The sequence below is a fragment of the Apostichopus japonicus genome, chromosome 22 (assembly GCF_037975245.1).
Source record: "Apostichopus japonicus isolate 1M-3 chromosome 22, ASM3797524v1, whole genome shotgun sequence".
Taxonomy (NCBI): Eukaryota; Metazoa; Echinodermata; class Holothuroidea; order Aspidochirotida; family Stichopodidae; genus Apostichopus; species Apostichopus japonicus.
Genome location: NC_092582.1, coordinates 1,128,002 through 1,150,553, shown reverse-complemented (window position 1 = coordinate 1,150,553; position 22,552 = coordinate 1,128,002). Strand labels below are relative to the sequence as shown.

General features: G+C 37.9%; 2 protein-coding genes across 13 annotated transcripts in view; both read left to right on the top strand.

Moving 5' to 3' along the window:
* Positions 1-8,674, top strand: part of LOC139964063 (protein lev-9-like) — a 37,597-nt gene extending 28,923 nt beyond the window's left edge. For 5 of the 6 annotated variants that reach the window (XM_071965414.1, XM_071965413.1, XM_071965417.1 and 2 more), the window contains 4 exons: positions 205-378; positions 1,224-1,397; positions 3,249-3,440; positions 7,259-8,674. In XM_071965414.1, coding sequence (XP_071821515.1) covers positions 205-378; positions 1,224-1,397; positions 3,249-3,440; positions 7,259-7,500 — 782 coding nt within the window. In that variant the 3' untranslated portion in view covers positions 7,501-8,674. The remainder of the gene's footprint in view (positions 1-204; positions 379-1,223; positions 1,398-3,248; positions 3,441-7,258) is intronic. The other variant, XM_071965416.1, reaches the window with a different exon arrangement.
* A 6,510-nt stretch (positions 8,675-15,184) lies between these two features.
* The window catches only part of LOC139964061 (sushi, von Willebrand factor type A, EGF and pentraxin domain-containing protein 1-like), a 64,930-nt gene continuing 57,562 nt past the window's right edge, over positions 15,185-22,552 (top strand). For all 7 annotated transcript variants that reach the window (XM_071965407.1, XM_071965411.1, XM_071965406.1 and 4 more), the window contains exons 1-3: positions 15,185-15,345; positions 16,619-16,756; positions 18,330-18,698. In XM_071965407.1, coding sequence (XP_071821508.1) covers positions 15,264-15,345; positions 16,619-16,756; positions 18,330-18,698 — 589 coding nt within the window. In that variant the 5' untranslated portion in view covers positions 15,185-15,263. The remainder of the gene's footprint in view (positions 15,346-16,618; positions 16,757-18,329; positions 18,699-22,552) is intronic.

Genomic DNA, 22,552 nt, shown 5'->3' with positions numbered 1-22,552 from the left:
TATCTGTTATACACAAGTAAGAGTTTTAAAACATTTTTATCTTTTAGTTTCCTCGGAGACGAGGCCTATATTGTACTACATACTATCATTCTGAAAATGACATACACTTCAACAAAATCTGGTAGACCTTTGTTCTCAAGTAATTTTACCGCTATGGACTCATTGAAATGAGGTGGTGAGTACTACTGGCCTCCTTTATTTCAGCAAAAACTTGTGGACAGCCAGGCGACATCAATAACGGAGGTATTATAGAGGAAGTATATACATTTCCAAACAGTGTGACGTATGTGTGCAATGAAGGCTTCACGCTAAATGGCCGAACCACCAGAACCTGCCAAGCAAATCAACACTGGAGTGGAATTGCACCTAGTTGTAATCGTGAGTTTTTTCCCCTCATTTATGGCCAAATGATTTACACTGACCAGAAAATTAATTCCATTATGCATTTATATTTAAGATATGGATATTAATTATCCTTGTAAACAGTGATTTTAACTAGAAAAATAACAACAAAAGCAACAAACACACACACACACAAAAGAACAAGCAAAACCAAAATAACATTTTAACTATCAACTGGCTCTTACATATGCCAGTAGCTACACAAATGTTGTCTGCAATCTAATAGTTTTGGAGATAGCAAAAAAAAAGGGGGAAAAAGCAAATCAAATTCGGTGTATAATGTTGTTTACAATCTAACCATTTTTGATTTACATTTTGAGATACTAATGAGAAATCTTAAATTATTGAGTGATGCATAAATCTCATCGAACTATCTGTGTATAGAATTAAAGGTATATAGCTTGTAATTCCGTGGCGTGAACAAGAGGACGTTGGGTGGGGCTTTGACAAGGCCTCACCTTCATCGTCAGTGGGGTCGAAACTTCATTGGGGATAAAATAATAGTCAGTGAGGGTCATTTTCAGTGGGGTTTAAGTCCCATGAGTTTTAGAATAGTGATCGGTAAGAGTTAGGTAACTCTTACAGGCCCAGGACACTCGTTCAATAACGGTTCAAGCCCCTACCAAAATCAGTGGGGTGGTGGTGGGATTAAGAATATCACCCCCCTACCTTTGAAATCCTGTACATTTTACTGGTGTATATGTATGATAGGCATGTATTTGGAGTTGTCACATGTATATCTGACATAACACTACACACTCCAATATGTGACGTCGGAAAAATCTTAATATTTTGATTGTTACTTTATATTTGTAAATCAGCTGTTAAATGTCCAATGCTTGATGCACCAGAAGATGGTCGCAAAGATGGTTCTGGAACTGGATATAATGATAGAGTGGAATTTTCGTGTGATCAAGGATTTAGCCTTAATGGGGAGTCTGTCCTCACTTGCCAGGGTGATGGAACGTGGAGCGCAGATGTTCCTGAATGCACGGGTGAGTTGAATTTGGCGACCTATATTATTAACATTATTAGATGACTTGAGTTTGTTTTTAAATGTCTTGGACTCGGACGAGGCTGTGTAGAAAGAACCCGAATGTGACACAGTTCAGCCTATTGTATTATGACAGTCGTCTTCCCTTTAACAGAGTCCCTTATTATTATTATTATTATTATTATTATATTGAAATGAAATACGTCGAATCCAGTGGCGGCGGAACCGGGGGGGGGGGGCTTGGGGGGCTCAGCCCCCCAATGAAAAAGTTGAGGGGGCAAATGCATGATAAGCCCCCCCCAATATTTACCAAGGCTCCGAAACGTGCATCTGCCCATTTTTCAATGCATACTTGACGATCTGTCCGATGCACACTGGTCCCTCGGCCCGTCCCCTGGCTATAGACCACATTTTCACCCCAACCGCGTCTTCACGCCCCGTGAAAAGTGGAAGCAGTGAGTGTGAGTACCGGTAAGCGTAACACAACTTCGTCTTAGGCCAATGACTTGCCTCATTTCAGCCAGTTCTCCAACATCCCCTTACTTAGAGGGCGGAGCGTCCATATATACAGTCAGGGGGCGGATCCCCCCCCCCCTCCTGACGGACTCAAATTGACTGCTGGCGCCCTTTTCAGCTTTTCACTACTTTTAACTTATTCGCGATTATTGACTATTTTATTGCGCTCTCATATACCTATTGACATTTGTCATATTCTGTTGGTGTAATTTTCGGACAAAATGGCGACGACAACTATACTTATTCTCCGTTTATCTGCAAATTAGCAAGGCCCGAAAAGGGTCATTTCCTGCAATCTAGGGAGTAACTTTACTCAAAAATTTTCTGTACGCACCGCGCCAACCTGTGGTGGCGCTCCGCTTAGATAGTGTCGAAAGCGCCCCTACAGTCCATTCTTGCCCCCCCGACCAATACCCCTAGCTCCGCCACTGCCCTTACTACACTCAAAAACGTCTTTGCAAGTACACTTCGAGTAATAGCTACTCTCTTATTAAAACACCATCGAATATACAAATTACAATGTTTTTACAGACTTTTACGTGCAATCTGAGAAATTGCAGGCTTGAGACCCATATTTTAGGGCTAGGTATTCGCAGCATAAAACACTCGGGAAGTGCCGTTTTCGGCCATCTGGGGGTTTGAAAAAAAACAAAATTTTCTTGTACGCTCCGCGCCAACCGATGGTGGCGCTCCGCTTAGATAGTCTCCACACATTAGCCCCCCCAATAATTTTTCCGTTCCGCCGCGCCTGGTCGAATCTGCATACTGGTGGTTGCTCCTCTGAAAGTGCTAATTATGTTCAAATTATGATATACTGCAAATTTTGCTGTACGAGCTTAGCTTTATTTGACAGTAATGTACTTACAGGAAACCGTGCCGGGTTGGTTATACCATGTAGTCGAAACAATATGAAGTGATCACTCAAATTAATTTAATTTATAGCTATATCAGTAATTAAGTAGTTCTCCGCGTCACTAAAGTCATTGTTATGTAATGTGGGGATCAAGCTGAATATTTCTATACAATATCCAATACATTCCCCATTTCAACCTGTATGCCGGATCGTCAATTATTACTGGAACATGTCCCATTCCAAAAATCTTTGGTACTTTCCTGCCAAGATTAGAACCACGCGTTTGTGTTTCAATTTCTTACAGTTGAGTATTCAAACACATGTTAACTGGGAAGCTTGTGAAATCGGCACCGATATACCAAGGACATGGAGTTGGAATTAAAATTGAATAAGGAAAATAAGTTTCTGTCAAGCTAACATCAACGGAACATATTAAATAACATGTTATTTTTCCAACGAGGCTTTTCGTAATTTTTCCTCTAGGATATTGTCAAAAGCCTAGAGAAGATGTCATGTGGGTATTCAACGATAGCTGCCAAGGAATAAGTGTCCAGCCCAACAAATGCGGTCTTTCTTACCTGTGTGATGATGGTTATTTTCCAATAAACCAAAAAGTCATTTGGTCGTGTTCAAAAGGAATATGGCAAAAGAACGCCGAACCGATATGTAGTACAGGTAAGGATTTTGTTTACACAAGAACACGGAACTCGGTAGTACTTTGCCTGGCTGTTTCCTTTTAAAGTCCGATAGAATCTGTTCCATTGCCACGACGACTACCAAAACTATTAAAGAAGTTGACGAAAGTTTACTGCCAATTAAATTAAAAGGTCATATCTGCATTCATGTCAACCACATCGCTCCAATTTTTTTCGAGAATATATTCCCAAAGCTAAGTCAGAAATGCAAAACCAAATACATCTTCTGTAAGCATTCACATTAACAAAAGCGGCTGAGGCGGGTCCTGTCTGTAGTGGGGACATGGGGTTGGGGAGGATAAACTTCGAAGGACACTGGGATATGTGACTTCACCGCAAAACGTTCCGACAAATTGGATTATTTGATGTGCATTCTGTACCAGAGTTGCCATTATTTAAGGTTCTTCAAAAAAAAAAAAAAATGGCATTTCGTTGCAATTTTCTTTATTTTTTTAACAAATGGGAACAATCGTATGACAGCCTTCTTAATTTCTGCACAAAAGGTCACTTTTTAAATTACAAAAAAAAAAAGAAAAAAAAGAAAGAAAGGAGGGGGAACGCCAAGCTCTTAATACCTCACACCCCTTCGACAACGCAACTATAAAAAGCTAGTACAGATGGAATAAGTAAGCAATCCATGGAATTGCAGATCTTATCCCAAACGGTTACCATCATTATGACTAACCACGTTTGCAGTACTACCGCCTTGAATATTGGTACGTGCATAGATCTTGCCGAAATTAACCCGTTGAACATAGCCATTGGCGATGTGATCATTGTCGTTTTACATTAAATCGTTCACTGTAAACCTACAGTCTCTGGAATTTAACATGGGTTTTGTCATTTTGATATACTTTTTATAATCAATATGCTGTTTTCGTTATTGCTACCTTAGACAACTGACCTTTTACCCATAAGACCTGACTTAGTCATGTATGCACAGCGCCCCATGGCTAGGTACATACTCAACAGGTTTAAGTTACCTTTAAACAAGTAGTTCTCCACTTATCCAACATGGTTTCGAAGATTTCGGCCAATTTGTCATTTTGGTATGCGCTTTACAGCCATAGGTTCTGTGTTTAGTAACTGGTCGTTTGACATCTTACCTATGAATCTATACCGTAATAAGTAACATGAGCACGAGATCCCATACAAATGCACACACTCACTGAGTTTCAAGTCAGTCTGTCCTTTGGAAGAGTTCGTGACACAACATCATCATTTTCACATGCATACACAAATATAGACCCACCACTCTGCCTTTTGACCCCTCACCTAAAAAGTGGTTTGTCCGCCCCATCGTATTGTGTCACGCTATTGTACACCCACCCCATCTTGACAGTCAGACCCACCGAGTTTCAGGTCAGCGCTTCATTGTATGAATGGATAAGATTACAACATATCAAGGAACCTGCTTTCAACGAAATTTTGCGTCTTTCTTACCATGCATGTTACTACCGGTCAGTTATAACACACTCAGCCGAAAGCAGATATATTGTCCTATCGTGTTGGCTCGTATTCCAAAGAAGTTCTTGTCCATTTTCATTAATATAATAACTATAAAAATAACGCCAAATTGCGAACAAAGAAGTATAAACATTATCGGTTATATTCGTTAGTATACGTACGGGTCAATTAAGGAGACATTTCACAGGTTCCCCAAATGAAACATATACGTAATCAATATAGTTTCAGATCTCATCCCAAAATTTGGGTATACGACCATTATGATATAATAATTTTGGAGGCACATCGATAAACATAGATCCACCATGTTAATAAGTAGATGAGTTTTGATCTCACTGAACTCATGATCTTTGACATTTGACGCCCATTAAAACGTTGTAACAGTCTTTAAAACAAGGGACAGTCAAACCGTCGTTACTTTCTATATGGTTATGACACTTTCAGCTATTATATCAGTATGGCATGTTCATAACCAAGAGATCATCCCTATATCATCCCTATACATGTAATGTACATATAATGTTAACATAGCAACAGTTGCAATGGAAATGTATGTTGTTGAATATGTACGGGAACTATGAGGTCCATCATGGTGATGCAGGAATACGTGATGAAGGTTCCATTGAGGGGGGGGGGCTAGATGACGTCATGTGTCCGGTTATGTGTTTGTCTGTGTGAGGAGTTGGTGGGTGTTGTAGCAAACGTATACTTGCACCCATACAGATCACCGTACGTTCATGTATTACGATCTGGAAGATGGGATCACGCAATAAAGCGTTTCTATTCTGATTCCTATTTATTTGGTCCCTCGATGTGAAAAATATGTGTGTCGCGGACCGTATAACGCTGATGTCTTCAAACATGTTGAGGGTTGGGCGTGTGCATATTGTATAAGTACCTCAGTGGCCGTCGTAGCGTCGAAGGTCAGAGGTATAGTGGATCACATTTCATTCACCTATGTTAAGTTTGAGGTGTCCGAGTCAATTGCACGGTATGCCATAATGGAATGGTCCTCGACATTTGACCTCACTTGTTGCTTTGATATACAAGCGTACGCTATTTGCACGTTTTCTCCAACAAGTGTCGTGAATTCGATAAGACACGTATATATTTAAGATACGAACTCCTTAGCATTTGATTTAGCCTTAAGATTGCGCTTCTTTAGAATCAGTTCAAAGACGTATAAGCGTGTCTTTACTAGCTATTGCACCAGTGCGTTATTCTGAGGTCAGAATTAGCTTAGTCCCGAGTTCTATCTGTATTTCGCTAGCCATTTTATACCGCTCACGCGCGTGCCAACTAGGCCGAGTTTTACTGCGCACGGTATCAGTTTAGAGAATAAATATTCATAGCAGTCCGTAAACGGGTATTTCCGTATACTATTATTACTATATGATTAGATTAGGCGTTTTTACCATAGCGTCGTCATTACATTAGGTGCGCGGTAGTCAAACATATTGTATAGGTATATCACCAATTACATTTCTTAAGAATTCATAGGTGTGCCCGCGTCTCACTCTGCCTTCGGTTGTGGTCGATTTGCTGGCGGAAGTAACTCCGCTCGTTCTGAAGCTGCTATCATTGCGTAGATCAACAGCACACCTTCACAAATTCCTCATAACCTAGCCTAGCTTTGGTGTCAGCACACTGCCTGACAGTACCGCCAGGTAAATTGCAGGCACCAGCCACTCGTTACCAAAGTTTAGCTAAAAGTAGTGACGCAACGACAGGAGAAAGGAGGATTTTAATTTTAGGAAGTACTCTTTTAGGAAGTACTCTAGGAGTGTTAGCTCAGTCGTTATCGCCGGTGCCTTCCAATCATAAGGTCCCGGTTCGAGTCACTCCCAGATTTATGTATGTCGTCCAGTTACAGAGTTGTTGACAATTCATAATCATGGACGTTAAATAGGAATTTAAGAGAATGACTTCGGTCAGCTTGCGACTTTGATAAGCCAATGAGGCTTCTTTGCGAGTTCCTGCTTGCAGGAGAATCTAAAATACATATATACATACTTTTTTCATCAAGTTTAACACTAAATTTCCTATAGAGGTCAAGTGACCAAATTTGTGCGTAGATGTGTTTCAGGTATATGGGTTGGTATTTACTTATCAGTCCATCAACCTTAATGTTATAAAAGAGGAGTTTGTAACACATCTTTTGCCACAAATTTGGCCAAGATTGACATTTGACCTTTGTTTTATCACGTAACTTTTAAGGTTTACATTAATTAATGGACTTTAAATATTATCCCAGACTTTTTATGTCTGCTTTAAAAAAATGTTTAGTGGATTGATCATCTCATTCAAAACACTGCTTTCCATTTCTTCAAGCATCTTGCAATTCAACGGATTTGCCCTATGGGGATGTAAACGAAAACCAGAGGACGGTTCAAGTAATTCCTTTACGCGAATTAGTCGGTACGTTGACGAGGAACGGGGAATATATTCGTGTCAAGTGTCCTGAAGGCTACGAGCATAGAGGTTCACGCTATATGAAGTGCAAGGAAGGTGAATGGACGCCCTCGAAGAAACACTCATTTCCCGGAAGACCTCCACTGTGTATAAATGTATAGTTTAAATGCATATTAGATAAACATAACGACTACAATTTTAGAAAAGAGACAGGTGGGTTTTGGGGCGTTTACCGGCAGTTTTGCCCGACGAAAATCTAACTTTGTCATGACAAAGTGTCTTGAATTTCCCATAGTGACAACTCCCAGCTCAAGAGTCATATAAGCTGACACCGCACAATGAGCAACTGAATAGTTCAAACAATCTCTTTTACTCTCATAATCCGTCATATTGTTCAAGTAGATATTATAGTATTAAAATGTTGTAGTTTCTAGCAAAAATGTTGTCATTTGAGATATATGCAACGCCAAAGATTCAAGATATACCACCTAGAGTTCGATCTAAGGCGTTACTACTGGGTGGTATTGTTCGAGAAAAAATGTCAATCGGTTGTGATAAAACGTAGAATTACGAGACGAAACCTTAACATTGCGAGATGAAACGTCGAATTAAAAATATTGAGATAAAAGCGATGTGGCGAGATGAAACACCTAAAGTGTGATAATGAAGTCAACGTTAAAATTTCGACATGAAATATTGCGATTTGAAAGTAAAAGAGTAATATAACTAATTTTAGAATAAATCTTTCAGCGATATGAAATGTCAAAATAATTATAATTTTTTGGAAACTTAAAATTGCTACAGCTGAAACATTCATCCAACGGCCGGTGCTACTTTAAGTGTAATGCATATAAGTGATATGCATTGCACTGAAAATAACAGCACTTCGGCGGTTTAATGAGATATCTAAAATGTATTGGTGTGGAAACTAATTACGAGTATAAATACAGTTTGGTAATATGTGGACAAATGTGTTTTACCCTTACAGATTTAATGGGAGCTTGACGTTGATCATATATATTTAATGTGGAATGCTTAGTTTCAGTTCTCATGGAGATATACTAGCAGTAACTAACTTGTTTTATTAGTTTTACTCGCTGTGTCTAATGACTTAACTGTTTTTTATTTGACCTTAAACAGTGACTGCGGAAGGGAATTCTTAGATTTGCTTTTTTTTTCAAAGCGAAATCCTAGTTCGACAGTTCTTCTATACTTGAAAGGTTCCACCTGTTCTCTGGAGCGTATGTCCTATTAGCATAGAAAATAACGTATAATATCTTGACAACTCTCGGTAGACAGGCGAATGGTGTCCATAATAAAATTGCAACAATTTAACTTTTTTGTTCTCTTTAGAAGTACAATCCTTTCTCGATAATATTGAACCCTCCCACCCCCCCCCCCCCGTACGTCCGTCTTAACATTTCTACTGTGTATAGTTTATGTGAAAACCGTGTATGTCATTGGAAAATGTCGGGGATCGTTGTATGGTCGTTATTAGCATCATCAAGATGATAGCTCAGACTCGGGGTGCCTTGGACAGCGACTTGTTTCAGACTCGGCGTAGTGGATATTGGACTACGATCATCTGCAGGGCTTGACTGCAGCCAGGGCAGAAAGGAAATTATCAGGCAAGTGCCAAAATGGCGCTTAAAAAGTAGAATGTGGTTGCACTCTTAAGTTACCAAACTATGATGTTCGGATACTGTAAAGGGCGGTTCTTCGGCATCATCTTCCAAGCTGCGTGCGGGTTTACGGGGTGTTCCTTTTTCTGTAAGCAATGAAATTGTGAGGTCATAAGTTTGGGTATTTTTCTGTTACTATTTCAGTGATTCGTCAGATTTTTCATGTTAGTTGGAGAAGTTGCATTATTGGATACTCAAAAATTAGCAATAGTATTCTATTGAAGAAATGACAACATATATAACAACTTTGAAAGGTCTAATGAAAAATGATTACTTTGCCCATCATCCATATATTGTGATGAGAATATACTCGGATATATACACAAATACACAAATGACTAGCTAAAACAAAAAAGACACTGACAAAAACTGACTTTCCATTGGAAATCATTAACCAATACTACGACCTGTTAAAGGGATATTGCCCCAAGAGAGGAAGTTACAAGGAACAAAATCAAAAAGCCCTATCATATCAGCCAAGGGCATTGTGATTGGAATCAAAGAGCGTTTATTATAAGACACGTCACCTCTCGAAAGGGGCGCAAAAGGAGCAGGGGTTCAAATGCGACTTGCATAAAACAACTTAATTAACAAAGAGGTCACTATAATGTTTGGTCTTGGCCAAAATTGTACAGAATTTTGAGACCAATGCAAATGCATTGGATTTATAATGGATCATAAGAAGTGACCTAGCCAGACTTTATGCGAAGGGAATGAAAGAAACTAAATCAAGTAACTGCAACGGCACGTTATGTTAGTAGCTATGAGAAACTGAACATTTGTAGCAAGTTTTATTTCCTTGCACCCTCATCTCCGGATGTCTAAACTTTCTCTGACGGGTTGCCCCGTTTTGAAAATAAGGGACTTGGCAGGACTACATGCGTGATCTTAGCTGGGGACCTCTGCGACATGTGGCTTGTTACTATTACCAGTACTAGCTGACCAATATTAATATACTTAATTACAGCTCTACACGCATATCTTTACCTCGGGAACTTCAGACCTTATTATCTATATTTGTTCGGACATTGCCCGCTCGTGCAAATTACTGCTCCGCGAGCTCTTTTCACCGGACTTAGTGGCCTAACGATCACCTCCGGTCCGCGTCGCAGGTGATGATTGTTTATCAGCGTAGCCTAGCACGGTTGCTGTTCATAGGATAGTAAGATAGTAAGTAGAAAAAAGGGTCCCAACTGGGTGCACTTTGTAGTCATGTATCATACTTGAGCATTCTGGGGTATTATGGTTTGTAAGATTTGATTTGATCATTACCTTGTACCACTTAAACATAGAGAGCTGGCTTCATATGAGTTTGTGACTTATATTTAAGCTATAGCTAGTGAAAGATGTGTAGTTTCTGAACTCTTAAAGACTTTATTTCTTTTTTGTGGGCATAAAAAATAAAGTTATTTTCAGCCAGAAAGGCAAAATTGTCTTTTGATCTTGTTTGGGAATAAGAGAGATGTAGAAATACAGAATATTAAAGACAAAGTTGGCATGTCTAGGAGAGGAAAGGTCTGCTTCTTTGAAAATAATGTCCTGGAAAGTGGTGTTGAGATGATCTTCTTTACCTTTGCTGGCTTCTCGCAACTCGCAAGAACTGTTTTGCAGCAGCAGTGTTAATATAGAGTCATTCCATGTCAAATCACGGATGGCTGTTGCTGCAACCTCTCAAAAAATTCCCAAATTTTGTGTATGATTGGACCACCATAAAAATAAGCATATTATTAAAATTTCAGTTGCATTGCTTTACAATTGGCCGATTTATCACACTTTGAAATTCCGCAATTTGTCGCCACCATGACATTTTGGCATCAGAAATTAAACATTCTTTTACCTTTCTATTACAGATGCCTATAGAGTCTATCCCATATAACAGGAACGCAAAACAATAGGCTACAAAAATATTGTCTTGTAGAGTTATGTCAACTTAAAAGTGTCAAAATATTTGATTTTTGTACTTTTCACTAAAAAATGTGCTATTTTTAGTGATGAATTGCTCCTAAACTATTGCTTCAGGGTACTTGATTCTTTCAGAAGTTAATATGTCTATTACAAACATTACAAAATAATATTGACAATGCTTTCCTATAATATGTTTGCAAGTTGTGCAACTCTAAAGTTGCTTTTTTTTATGCTGCGATTCAGCATGAGGTAGGGTTTTTGATGCCAATTTTTACCAAAGTAACCATATTAGAGCTGTCAGGGTTTTATACTTTAATTACAAGTATACAATTCTTTCACTTAAACAAATTTCAGGGTTCTAGCTGTTCTCAATATTAATTTATGCAGTTGTTAAGTTGCTCCGATGTACAAAAGAGGTCGTCTTTGACGGCCAATAACAAAACGCGTCATGCTGAAAAAAATCTGATCATTTTTTTTTGGAAGAGACATAGTACCACCTTGTTTGTAAAAAAAAAAGAAAAAATCAAGGGGTGTTTTGCCTTATTTTGAAATGAAAAATCCTCAAAGTTTGGGTTTTTTACAAGAAAAAACTGAAAAAAAACTGAAACTAAATTTTGAATTGTTACTCTAAGCGGTAATTTTTAGTAAAAAATCACCATTTCCCTCCGATGTTACGTTTATCGGTATTTCCAGTTGTGCCTTGAAAGTGCGACTTTTCACCTCAAAAATTCAAATCTATTGAGAACTTGAAATATATATAGGACCAGAGAGGTAGTAAGTGAAGTGGTACTGATATTACTTAAGTAAAGGGTCTTACTCAATGATCCGCTTCTGACAGGGAGACATTAGGCCTACATTCTAAGAAAAAAGGACGTTAGACCATCTACCAAATTATACATAGACTACATAAGTAATTTCTGTTTTATTTCCTTGAAGACTTAATAAAAAGACATTCGGCCTCCCTATTAACAGAATTTATTGACTTAATTAGCTAAAAAGGTATACTTTGATTATAACAAAGTTTAATTATTTTAACGCGATACGCTTCTGTTTATCGTCTTAATGATACACCGCTCAGTTTTGCGATATCTACCGATATATGTCTTCACAGATATCCCGGATGCGCCACTGTTAGGCGTGTAGAAATGATAGTAGCTCAGTTGACCGACGCGTGCGAAACAAACGGTGGTAAACTGACTAAAAGTAGTAACTTGTGCCTAGGAAGCCGAGTGCGACTGTAGCAAACAATGAAAAGTTAGCGCAGGATTCGAGTGGTTGGTATGTTGACCAATCAGCGTACAAAATACGGTATTTTGACCCATCGGCGTTCAAAATTTGGGCATTTTCTTGTCATAAGCTGGACGCCGATTTTTTTTTACTTTGCCATGAGGAGACATTTATCTTAAAATACTGTAGCTTCGGGAGTTATTTGACATTGTTAGCCCCTTGAATAACTATTGCAGTGTACTCCTGCACCCCATCAGAATTATCGATGCTTGCATCTCCAAGTTACATTACCAACGTATCTCCCTTGGGAAGGCCAGATGTGAAAGTATTTAACAAAGAAGAGGTGCTGCGTAGGATCAACTCTCCCTCCCAACTACCAGTTAGGTCTATAGAAGTAGGCTAGTCAAAATAAATACTTTTTGTGAGGATAAAAAGGGGAGGTGAAGGAGGAAGATTCACCTGTCCTTTCCAATCTATCAATATTTTTGATAGAATGACAGCCACTTTTTTTCTGTCATTATTTTCATATTTCGGATCTGTGTGTCTTCATTTTTCCGAGATGATTTTGCACGTTACTGTGCAATCACTTTCTTTCTGTTGTTATATTTACAGCTGCTAAGTAACGTATAGGACACATGTGACTTTCTAACATGATGTAAAACTAATGCCAGGGACATCCGTATTGGTAGATGTTTCCCATTATTACTGATGTCCTGTAACAGGAAGTGCATAATCCAATATTTGAGATTTATTACTCCCAGTGGAAGCTCGGGGAAGTACCTGTCTTTTCTAACGTGAAACGATGTATAGAAACACACTCTAATTACTTCAACACTCGTCTGACATACTTAAAAACAAAACTTTACTGATGTCGATCAAATTTTTGTTCTTTCTTGAGTCTCTTAAAGCTCTAACTATATTTTAGACCACTGACTTATTGTCGTATATATTTCTTATGTACATCTTACTTTCACTCTGCTATCGATCTCAGTTTTCGAATTCTTTCCACTACAAATGAAAATAGAAGTAGTTGAAGTTCTCATTCCAAACTTTACATATGACTGTCATATATGAGGTCATAATTCCGGAAGTACGTCATACACCCACTACGTTTGAAGTACTGTACATTTTCCTTAACGTCCACCTCATTGAGTGGGCTTAAATCCTTGTTTTCATCTGAGAGTACAAAGACGTGGTAGCCAGGTAATTTCTTTCCAAGTGATATTAAAGTGTAGATACAGTTGGTTTTCCATTAACTTAAGTATCGGAAATATGATATTAATCGAACACGCGTTATTATATAACATATTTGCTGCATCAAACACGTTGGGGAGTATGACAATATTATAATGCTCTTAATCGATTATCTTCCCACAATACATAGGATAAGTCCACTGGTATAGCATAGTTGACGTTTCTCCTACACATGGACATATACTAACCCTTATTGACATGTAGGCCATACGGTGTGTATTCAGGGCATTTTGAAAACCTAGTTTAGATACTAATGCAAGAGTTGGACTGATGGTTAAGGCTTTGTACGCGTCCTCACACCCAAGATATGTTCTCATGCTGTTGTATTCATACGGCTAAGGTTTGTATCAACTAGTTTTGATTGGTACATAGTTCTGTTTAAACCAGTAGAATGTAACTTGCTTAGTACCAGAATGTTTTGAAGCTCACCAATGGCACTAATAGCACCGTCCCTCTTATTTGTAGGGCCCACGTTTGCACCCAACTTACAGCCAATCGCTTTCATGAAGCCAGCTCGTTATGCTCAAACGTTGAAGCATTTGTATGCGCAGAGAATAGATTGGAGAACCAGCCTATGGTATTTGTCAGAACACAGTTCTGCCCAGGTTCCTAAAGTAGACACAACAAATGTACATTTGACCAATTAATAACGTTAGGGCAATTTAAGTCTTCCCTCTGTTCCGCTGTTCGCTCTATGGCTGTGGTTTTCCTCTTGTAACGAACTGTAAAACTAACGACGATTGATATCACAAGTACTGTACCTTGTAAAATCATAAAATAATAACATTGTGAAATAAACTCTTGATCGGGGCAAACAGGTCATCCCAGGTGCAGCAGTGATGAGGAAACCATACAAAAAATGCCATATGTTTCAAAAATGTCCAAAACAATATGAGTATATCCAAATTGATATAAACATGTCGGAACTAATATAAGTATGTCCAAAAATAATATGAGCATGTCTTAACTAATGTTAGAGTATCGAAAGATTATATGAGCATGTCCAAAATATTGAAAGAGTATCGAAAAGTAATACAAGTGGGTCGAACTTAACTGCTAACTTCAATTTTGTAGTGAACATTTTGGCGCTTTTTTACGCCAAATGTTGTGTTGGACACAATGATTCTTGGTAACTCACCAATTGTCACAGCACCCTAGGGCCGGTTGACCACTCGCGCCTCGAAACAACTCACCTCACATCTTTTTTTGAAAATAATATCATTCTCGACCGAAATATCATTGAAATATAAACTCATACATTGAGAGGGTAATGGGTGAACTGCACAATGTCTCACTTTTCGCTTCATATGCTGTATTTGTTTCAGCACACCAAAATAACAAGTTCGATATTGGAACATATGGCGTAACTTCAACGCCTAAATGGTTATTACAAAGTTGAAGTTAGCAGTTACATTCGTCATATTCATATAATTTTTCGACACTCTAATACTATTTTTGGACATACTTATATTAGTTTGGACATGTTTTAAAAAAATTGGACATGCTTATAATATTTTAGACATGCTAATATTATTCTGGACATTTTGCAAAAAATGGTGTGAATTCAAACCCCAAAATGTTCGCTACAAGAATGAAGTTAGCAGTAACATTCCACATGTTCATATAATTTTTCGACACTCTCATATTATTTTGGACATGCTTTTATTGTTTAAGACAATTTTGATACATATGGCATTCCGCCAATAACCAATTGACGTCCGGAAATCTCGGAAACATTAGTAAAGCGTGTTCAAAGGAAATCACTCTGTATTTCTTCAAAAGAAAGTTGACACTCTATGCACAGCATTTCACCGCATTGAATAATACATTTCGTGAACGCCGTGCTGACCAGGTACATGCTGGCTACAATGATTGTTAAGTGGACGCTACAACTGCTATTACTTGTGGTCATCCTTGGGAATATCCAAGAAATATATGGTAAGATATATATTTAATACAACATATCTTTAACAATACCCACCCTTATAGTAAACCTTTCCATTTACAGACATTGCAAAGATATCAGTGGATTTTAAATCTGTAAGCCAACCTGTGTGTGTTTGCATAGTTGGGCATGTGTCTTGTTTATACTAATACTGTGACGTAAACGGCAGGTGATACCAGTTCAACATCTTGCCAAAGTAAAACTTCTATCATGTTTTGAAAATACTTAAAAATGCACATTATAAACCCAGGCAGAACAAAGAAATGGTGAGATATCAATGGTGAGGTATCATTAGAAAGAACTGGTGAGGTATCAATGGTGAGTGTTCATTAGAAAGAATGGTGAGGTATAAATGGTGAGGTATCATTAGAAAGAAATAGTTAGGAATATATGGTGAGGTATCATTAGAAAGAACTGGTGAGGTATAAATGGTGAGGTATCATTCGAAAGAAATGGTGAGGTAAAAATGGACTTGGTCTTAGTTGATTTCATTTTGTAAAGTGATGTAATAATTGCGCTCATATACAACTATTTATGTTGCTACTCAACGAAAGTATGCCCGAATGTTAATAAAAAATTGAAGAATTGTGACGTCATGAGTGTTGAACTCAATGTGGATCGGAATTAAGTCCCTATAAAAAATGATCTATAATCGATCATCATGCAGGGGTGAAATCACTGATAATTCTAGGGCGTGTGTGTGTGTACGCGTATAAGATGGGATGGGGAGGGGGGTAACAGAGAGTATAAAATGGTGATTCATGCCCACCCTACCGACTGATAGAATATTACAAACGCACTCCAAAAAATACTGTGCAGTACAACCTAATCAGTTGATATTTATTTTATAAATTACTTAATATTGGATCAGTTTTGATCTAAGCACCAAATCAATCAAATTTCTCAACACCCCCTTGGACTGACCGCTCCCCATGAAGAAAGGTGAAAGTGCTCATTTCACATTCTTACAAACGTTGAAAAATATATCACCACTTTATATCTTAACAAAACTCCTACCCTCCCATTAGACTACTACACGAGGACGTCATAACATCTTTAGCCCCCCCCCCACCTTCCCTTTCTACGGAAATATTGTTGAGCCCTTGTCAATCATCATAGGTTAGGGGATTTGATAAAATCTAAAGTGTTTCCATCAATTTGTTCGAAATTATCACTAGATTATAAATTTCAGTGGTTAAAACGTATTTTGTGGAATTGGGGAATTGGGGGATACGTCAAAATAAGATTCCTCTTCTCGTTCAATAGCGCAGGAATGTTACGTACGTAATGAAGTCGCCGCAGGACGGCCTTGTGAAAGACCATGCAGATCAGATGGAACCTGTAGGAAACAGAACAGGGAGTGTGAATGTGATGGCCGCTGTGGTGCAAGCTGCCTCAAGAAAAGTAAGTAAGAACATCTTATCCGAGAGCCGACTTTAAGATTCACTAATGATTTCCGGAGCATTAGTCAATACCAATGGATCAGTCAAAACAAGTCAGTTGGCATTGTTCCATATGTAGCGACGCCTTACAGTGGAACTGCGAGTGGCATTTAGTATAGTGGAAACACTGCAGGCAACAGCATTCCTTCGCGTGCTCACTAAGCGACCTTGATCGACATGTTAACAATATTCTGAGACACTGTAAGAATATAATTTATATTCTCAAGTCACAAATATAAACTTGAAATCTTACCATACAATAATGAACTATGCACTAGTTCCTTTTCTTTACATGTAACCGACAAAAGCAATGACTAACTAACTTTATATTTAATGATTTTGCTAGATAAGTTTCAATGTTAATATAATATCTTAATAACTATTTTGCGTAAACCTAAAATGCCTTTGTATGTTCACTTTTTGGGAGGGCATTGCCGTTTACATTGAAATCATCGTTGGCGGTTATCATTCCAATATACCTTTTCGCTAGATACCAAGGAGAGACTTGAGGTGGGAAAGAAATGAATCAATAGGAGGCAATGCCCTATGTCACCCATTAAGATAGTAGCGTCTGTAAGGGCGGTGACATCCCTATGTTCCGACGTCTCCATATTCCGACGTCTCTATGTTCCGAAGTCTCTATGTTCCGACAATTTGTTGGACTCTAATTTTTTTGACCACATTTTTTTCGGACCCATTTTTTTGTGACCCAATTTTTTTTTCGGACCCCATTTTCTTGGACCAACATTTTCGGACCCAATTTTTTGCATCCAAATTTTTTACCAACATGTTTTCGGACCCATTTTTTTCTGAACAATGTTATTTGGGACCCCAATTATTTTGGACCAAAATTTTTCGGACCCAAAATTTTAGACCAACATGATTTCTGAACAATTTTTTCCTGACCCCTAATTAGGAGCAAAGGACAGTCAGGCCCTAAAAGTGGACCACCGGGACCTGCGACCCCTAACACCAACGTCAGTCCCCACCCCATGGTCCGAAAAGTGGGGGTCCAAAAATAATGAGTCTCCAAAAATACATGGGGTACCAACAAATTGGGTCCGAAAAAATGGGTCCCAAAATTTGGGTCCGAAAAAATGAGGACCAAAAAAATATTGGGTCCGCAAAAAAAATTGGGTGAACAAAAATTGGCTCCGAAAAAAATTGGCTCCGAAAAAATGGGTCCGAAAAAATTTGTCGGAACATAGAGACATCGGAACATAAAGACGTCGGAACATAGAGACGTCGGAACATAGAGACGTCGGAACATAGAGATGTAACCGTAAGGGCTACGGCGTGCGTAAAGTTCGGTAAAAAGCTATGGACAAAATGAACTGGAGATCTCCTTAGCGGAGAAACACCTAAATATTTCTTTCTGGACAAAAGAAAAATTCAAGAAAACCACTATTCATATAGTAATGAAATGTGTATATACATTTAATTTAACACACGTGATTCATCTACGTTAAGATTCTTAACCAACATATTGAAGTTTATACCTGAAACATGACAACATCTTTTTCTTTTCCACATAGGATGTCCTAGCATCCCGCCTATTTTAAATGGCAGCAGTTCTGTAGATCCTATGACAAGAACCATAGATGCGATTGCCACATATACCTGTAACCATGGTTACAGTTTGGTGGGCAATGCAACTAGGACTTGTCTAAGCCATAAACAATGGTCTGGAAATCCACCAGTTTGCGAACGCAGTACAGAAGTGCATTGTGGCATTTTAAATACACCCGCCAATGGACAGGTCACTTATGATTCAGAAACAAGAACAGTGGGTACTGTTGCGACTTACCAGTGTAATGCTGGTTACACAAACGTGGCTGGAGATCAAGAACGTACATGTGAACAAAACGGGCTATGGTCAGGCTTACCAGTCAGCTGCTCACAAGGTAGGAATTGAACTACCGTGTTATATTTGTGATTGAACTCATCCACTACCTCCTCCCAAGTAATGAGGGATTGCCTCAATCCGTCTCTGTTTAGCTTCAGGTGTATTACGTGTGATTGCTTAATTCAACCAGCATATTCATTTTAACCAACATATAGCGTCCATATCAAGGCACTAAGAATTTTCTTCCAAAGAAACGGAAAGTAGGCAATCCATCGAGTTGCAGATTTCATCCATCATAAATGTGGGTATATGAACAGTATGCTTTAACATTTATTAAAACATCTAATTCAAATAGTCATTAATTCTCTTATGTATGTCACTTTCAGATATATATGCTATTTTGGCACGTGCACAATAGTCAAAAGAACAAGTTATCCTTCAACAAAGTTAAATTTGAAGCAATTTTGTTGAAGATATACGGACACCTATGAACAATGTTGTCCTAATCACTATAATTGGCATTAGAAATAATGAAAATAGCTTCAACTCCCATCAAAATCCATCAAAAAATTGTCCACTTTATAGGTATTTTTCCAATTCTAGTTTAATGCATACAAATTAGCTAATTATGCACATTGATGGTGTAGATGGAATGACTGCCTAATTTTATGTTATGTTATCCCTTTGTTTTAACCACCTTCCTTCAAGGACACTGAACACAGCCTAAGGCGATTTTGAGAAAAATTGTATTGTCTTCTTTGAAAAGAGGAACATCACATTATTCAAATGATATATAGGCTTGTAATTACGGGTTCACTTGTTAAGGTCATAATCATAGTTTGCACATATTTAATGAGTTTCCTAGATTTATCAAAACTTCAAATGTGTATTTCTTGGAAACAAACATAGCTTCTCGAAAAATTTCAACAGAATTTAATGAGATCATTATCATGTTCTGAATATGGGGCAAATTAGCTAGGAGTCCATATAATTTTAGCAATGAAAACCAACCACCGAAATCTAATATACCGGTCATTTTCGGCCAAATTCTGGCACTTCTGAATGTAAAAAACAATTTGGCCACCTTTGATGACTTGGCTTTCATCGGCCTCCACTAACTATGTGACATTTGGTGTTTACATTAGCTAATGCAATGTAAATATCCTACATTGATTTGTTCAGTTCGGTTGCCTGCTCATTGCAGTATTCGCGTAATTGCCAAACTGCTGTTTTGGGTTATTTGAACTTTGACCCTGACCGTAATATTTCAATGGGGATACTACATCTCTAGTTTGACTCCCATAGACTCCATGTTTAAGGAGTAGTTCCAAAGCACGTTTTCGCACACATTTAACCAAACTAAACATTTGACATCCTTTGATCACATGACCTTTGGCGTTTAAAATCGAGTAATGTACTGTAGTAAGATAGGTTTGTCCATATTGTTACTTTGGTATAGGTGTAAAGGCCAAAATGCTGTTTTTTGTTATACTACTTTTGAACTCTCATCTTAAGCCCTATGACGGCGTTAGTAACGCATGTTCTACAACCTATCGAGGCACTCACCCAACAAGTTTGAAGTTCATCGGATTTAAAGTTAATGAGCAGTTTACGAAACACGTTTTCTGTATGAATAAATTCGTTGCAATCTTGCTGAGTCTGATATATTACATAGGTGTGTGCATTTTCGTACACACGTAATGGCTAAAATGATGTTTTTGGTTATTTGACCCATGACATTTAACGCAATGACGTCATAAGTCACAGAGGCGGATCATCCAATGCCCATGTCCACACCCACCAAATTTGAAGTCAATCAGAAAGATATTGTTTAGAAGTTCGTGACACACCTTTTTCGTTCACACACATACCCCAACACACCCAAATTAGTTATGTCGTCACGCCCGTAGAGAGGATGATATATTGGTTGGTTTAGTCTATTGCCATAGCACATTTTCTATGGAAATGTTAATGTCCCTGAGTAACGAGAAATGCTGTTTTTTGTTATAGTACTTTTGATCTCTCATCTTAAGCCCTATGACGTCATTAGTAACGCAGGTTCTAAACCTATCCAGGCACTAACCCAACAAGTTTTGAACATTTTCTATGGAAATGGTAATGTCCCTGAGTAACGAGTTTCGGAGGGTCACCCGCGTAGTGTGACGGATAATGACCAGGCATCAATACTAGTGGAACTTGGAGGGATAAAAAACGTTTTGTCCCGTGTGTAGCCTATGTCTATTACATCGGTAACTTTGTGTCAACAACACCTAAACGGCTTCTCTTTTTTTGGCAAAAAAATAGTATTCTTGTTATAACTCCAGTGGGGAAGAAAAAGGTAGCACATTGATGGGATCTTGTGTAATGCAGACCCTCATAAAGAAAGTTCAAAGTTCAGTGGTCAAATTGCAATACACATATGCGATTACTATGGTAAGTGACGTCAAACCTCACGTGGTTGAAGCTCAAATGTGGAAATTTGTGCAATGTGGTGTCAAAAGATCCTTCGCATTCTCTAAGCCGATTTTCTTCAAACGTGGTAGGATGGTATCGTATGGTAAGAAAATCTGTCTTGCAGACTCTGAGAACGAAAGGTCAAAGTTCTAGGTCAGATGTTTAATTAAGTAAAATAGTCATTTGTTGCTATAACTCCAAAAAATTTGAATTAGCATGTTACCTTTATAGGTGTAATGGGAATGTCGAAGTCTAAAAAATCAAGGTCTCGTGGTATAATTTCAATTGATATTTCATTTCAATTTAGTGTCAAACATTCCCTCCAAACGGCAGGGCCGATTTGCCACACGCAGACCCTCAGAACAAAAAGTCAATGGTCACGTTATATTTCATTTGCATTAATTGAAGAAATGCAAACACAACACACATTTGAGAATTAACTTTTAAACTGGGTTTCGTTAATAGTATAGAGCATTATCGTTGTTGATAATGCTTTTCGTGATGTAGATATCTTAATAAACATCTCTCTTTGCATTACCCACTTAGAATCATGAGACACAAACACAGAGAACCAGTAACTTAAGTTACACATACAGTTTTAATGAAAATCTCGATCAAAAACCTATAGAAAAGGTCAGATCTTTATCTTGAATTTCATATGATGTGAAATATTTATGTTTGTTTTCGTTTTCCACGGAATTCTCTATGGATATAGCGAATTTACTTAAAATTATGGCTTGGTTTATTTTCTGTAAAAGCATTTTTCATTTTCACATTGAAAAATGAAGAAAAGAAACTCAAAGTCAAAGTAGAATGGGATGCCCATCAAATTGTATCATAGTACTGGCGGTATCATTAATACATCATAAATCATACATCATTAAAATGGCGGTATAGTCAGTACATCGTTCATTAGTACATCATAGTAACGGCGGTATTATTAGTACATAATACATCAGTACATCATGGTACTAGTAGTATCATAAGTACATCATAAATCATACACCAGTACATCATAGAGCTGGCGGTATCATGAGGACATCTTATATAAGTACATCATTGAACTGGCGGTATTATTAGTACATCATACATTAGTACATCATAGTACTGGCTGTATCATTAGTACATCATAAATCATACATCAGTACATCATAGTACTGGCGGTATCATTAGTACATCATATAACAGTACATCATTGAACTGGCTGTATAGTCAGTACATCGTTCATTAGTACATCATAGTAACGGCGGTATCATTAATACATAATACATTAGTACATAATGGTACTAGTAGTATCATTAGTACATCATAAATCATACAGCAGTACATCATAGTACTGGCGGTATCATTAGTACATCATACATCATACACCAGTACATCAAAGTACTGGCGGTATCATGAGTACATCTTATATAAGTACATCATTGAACTGGCGGTATTATTAGTACATCATACATT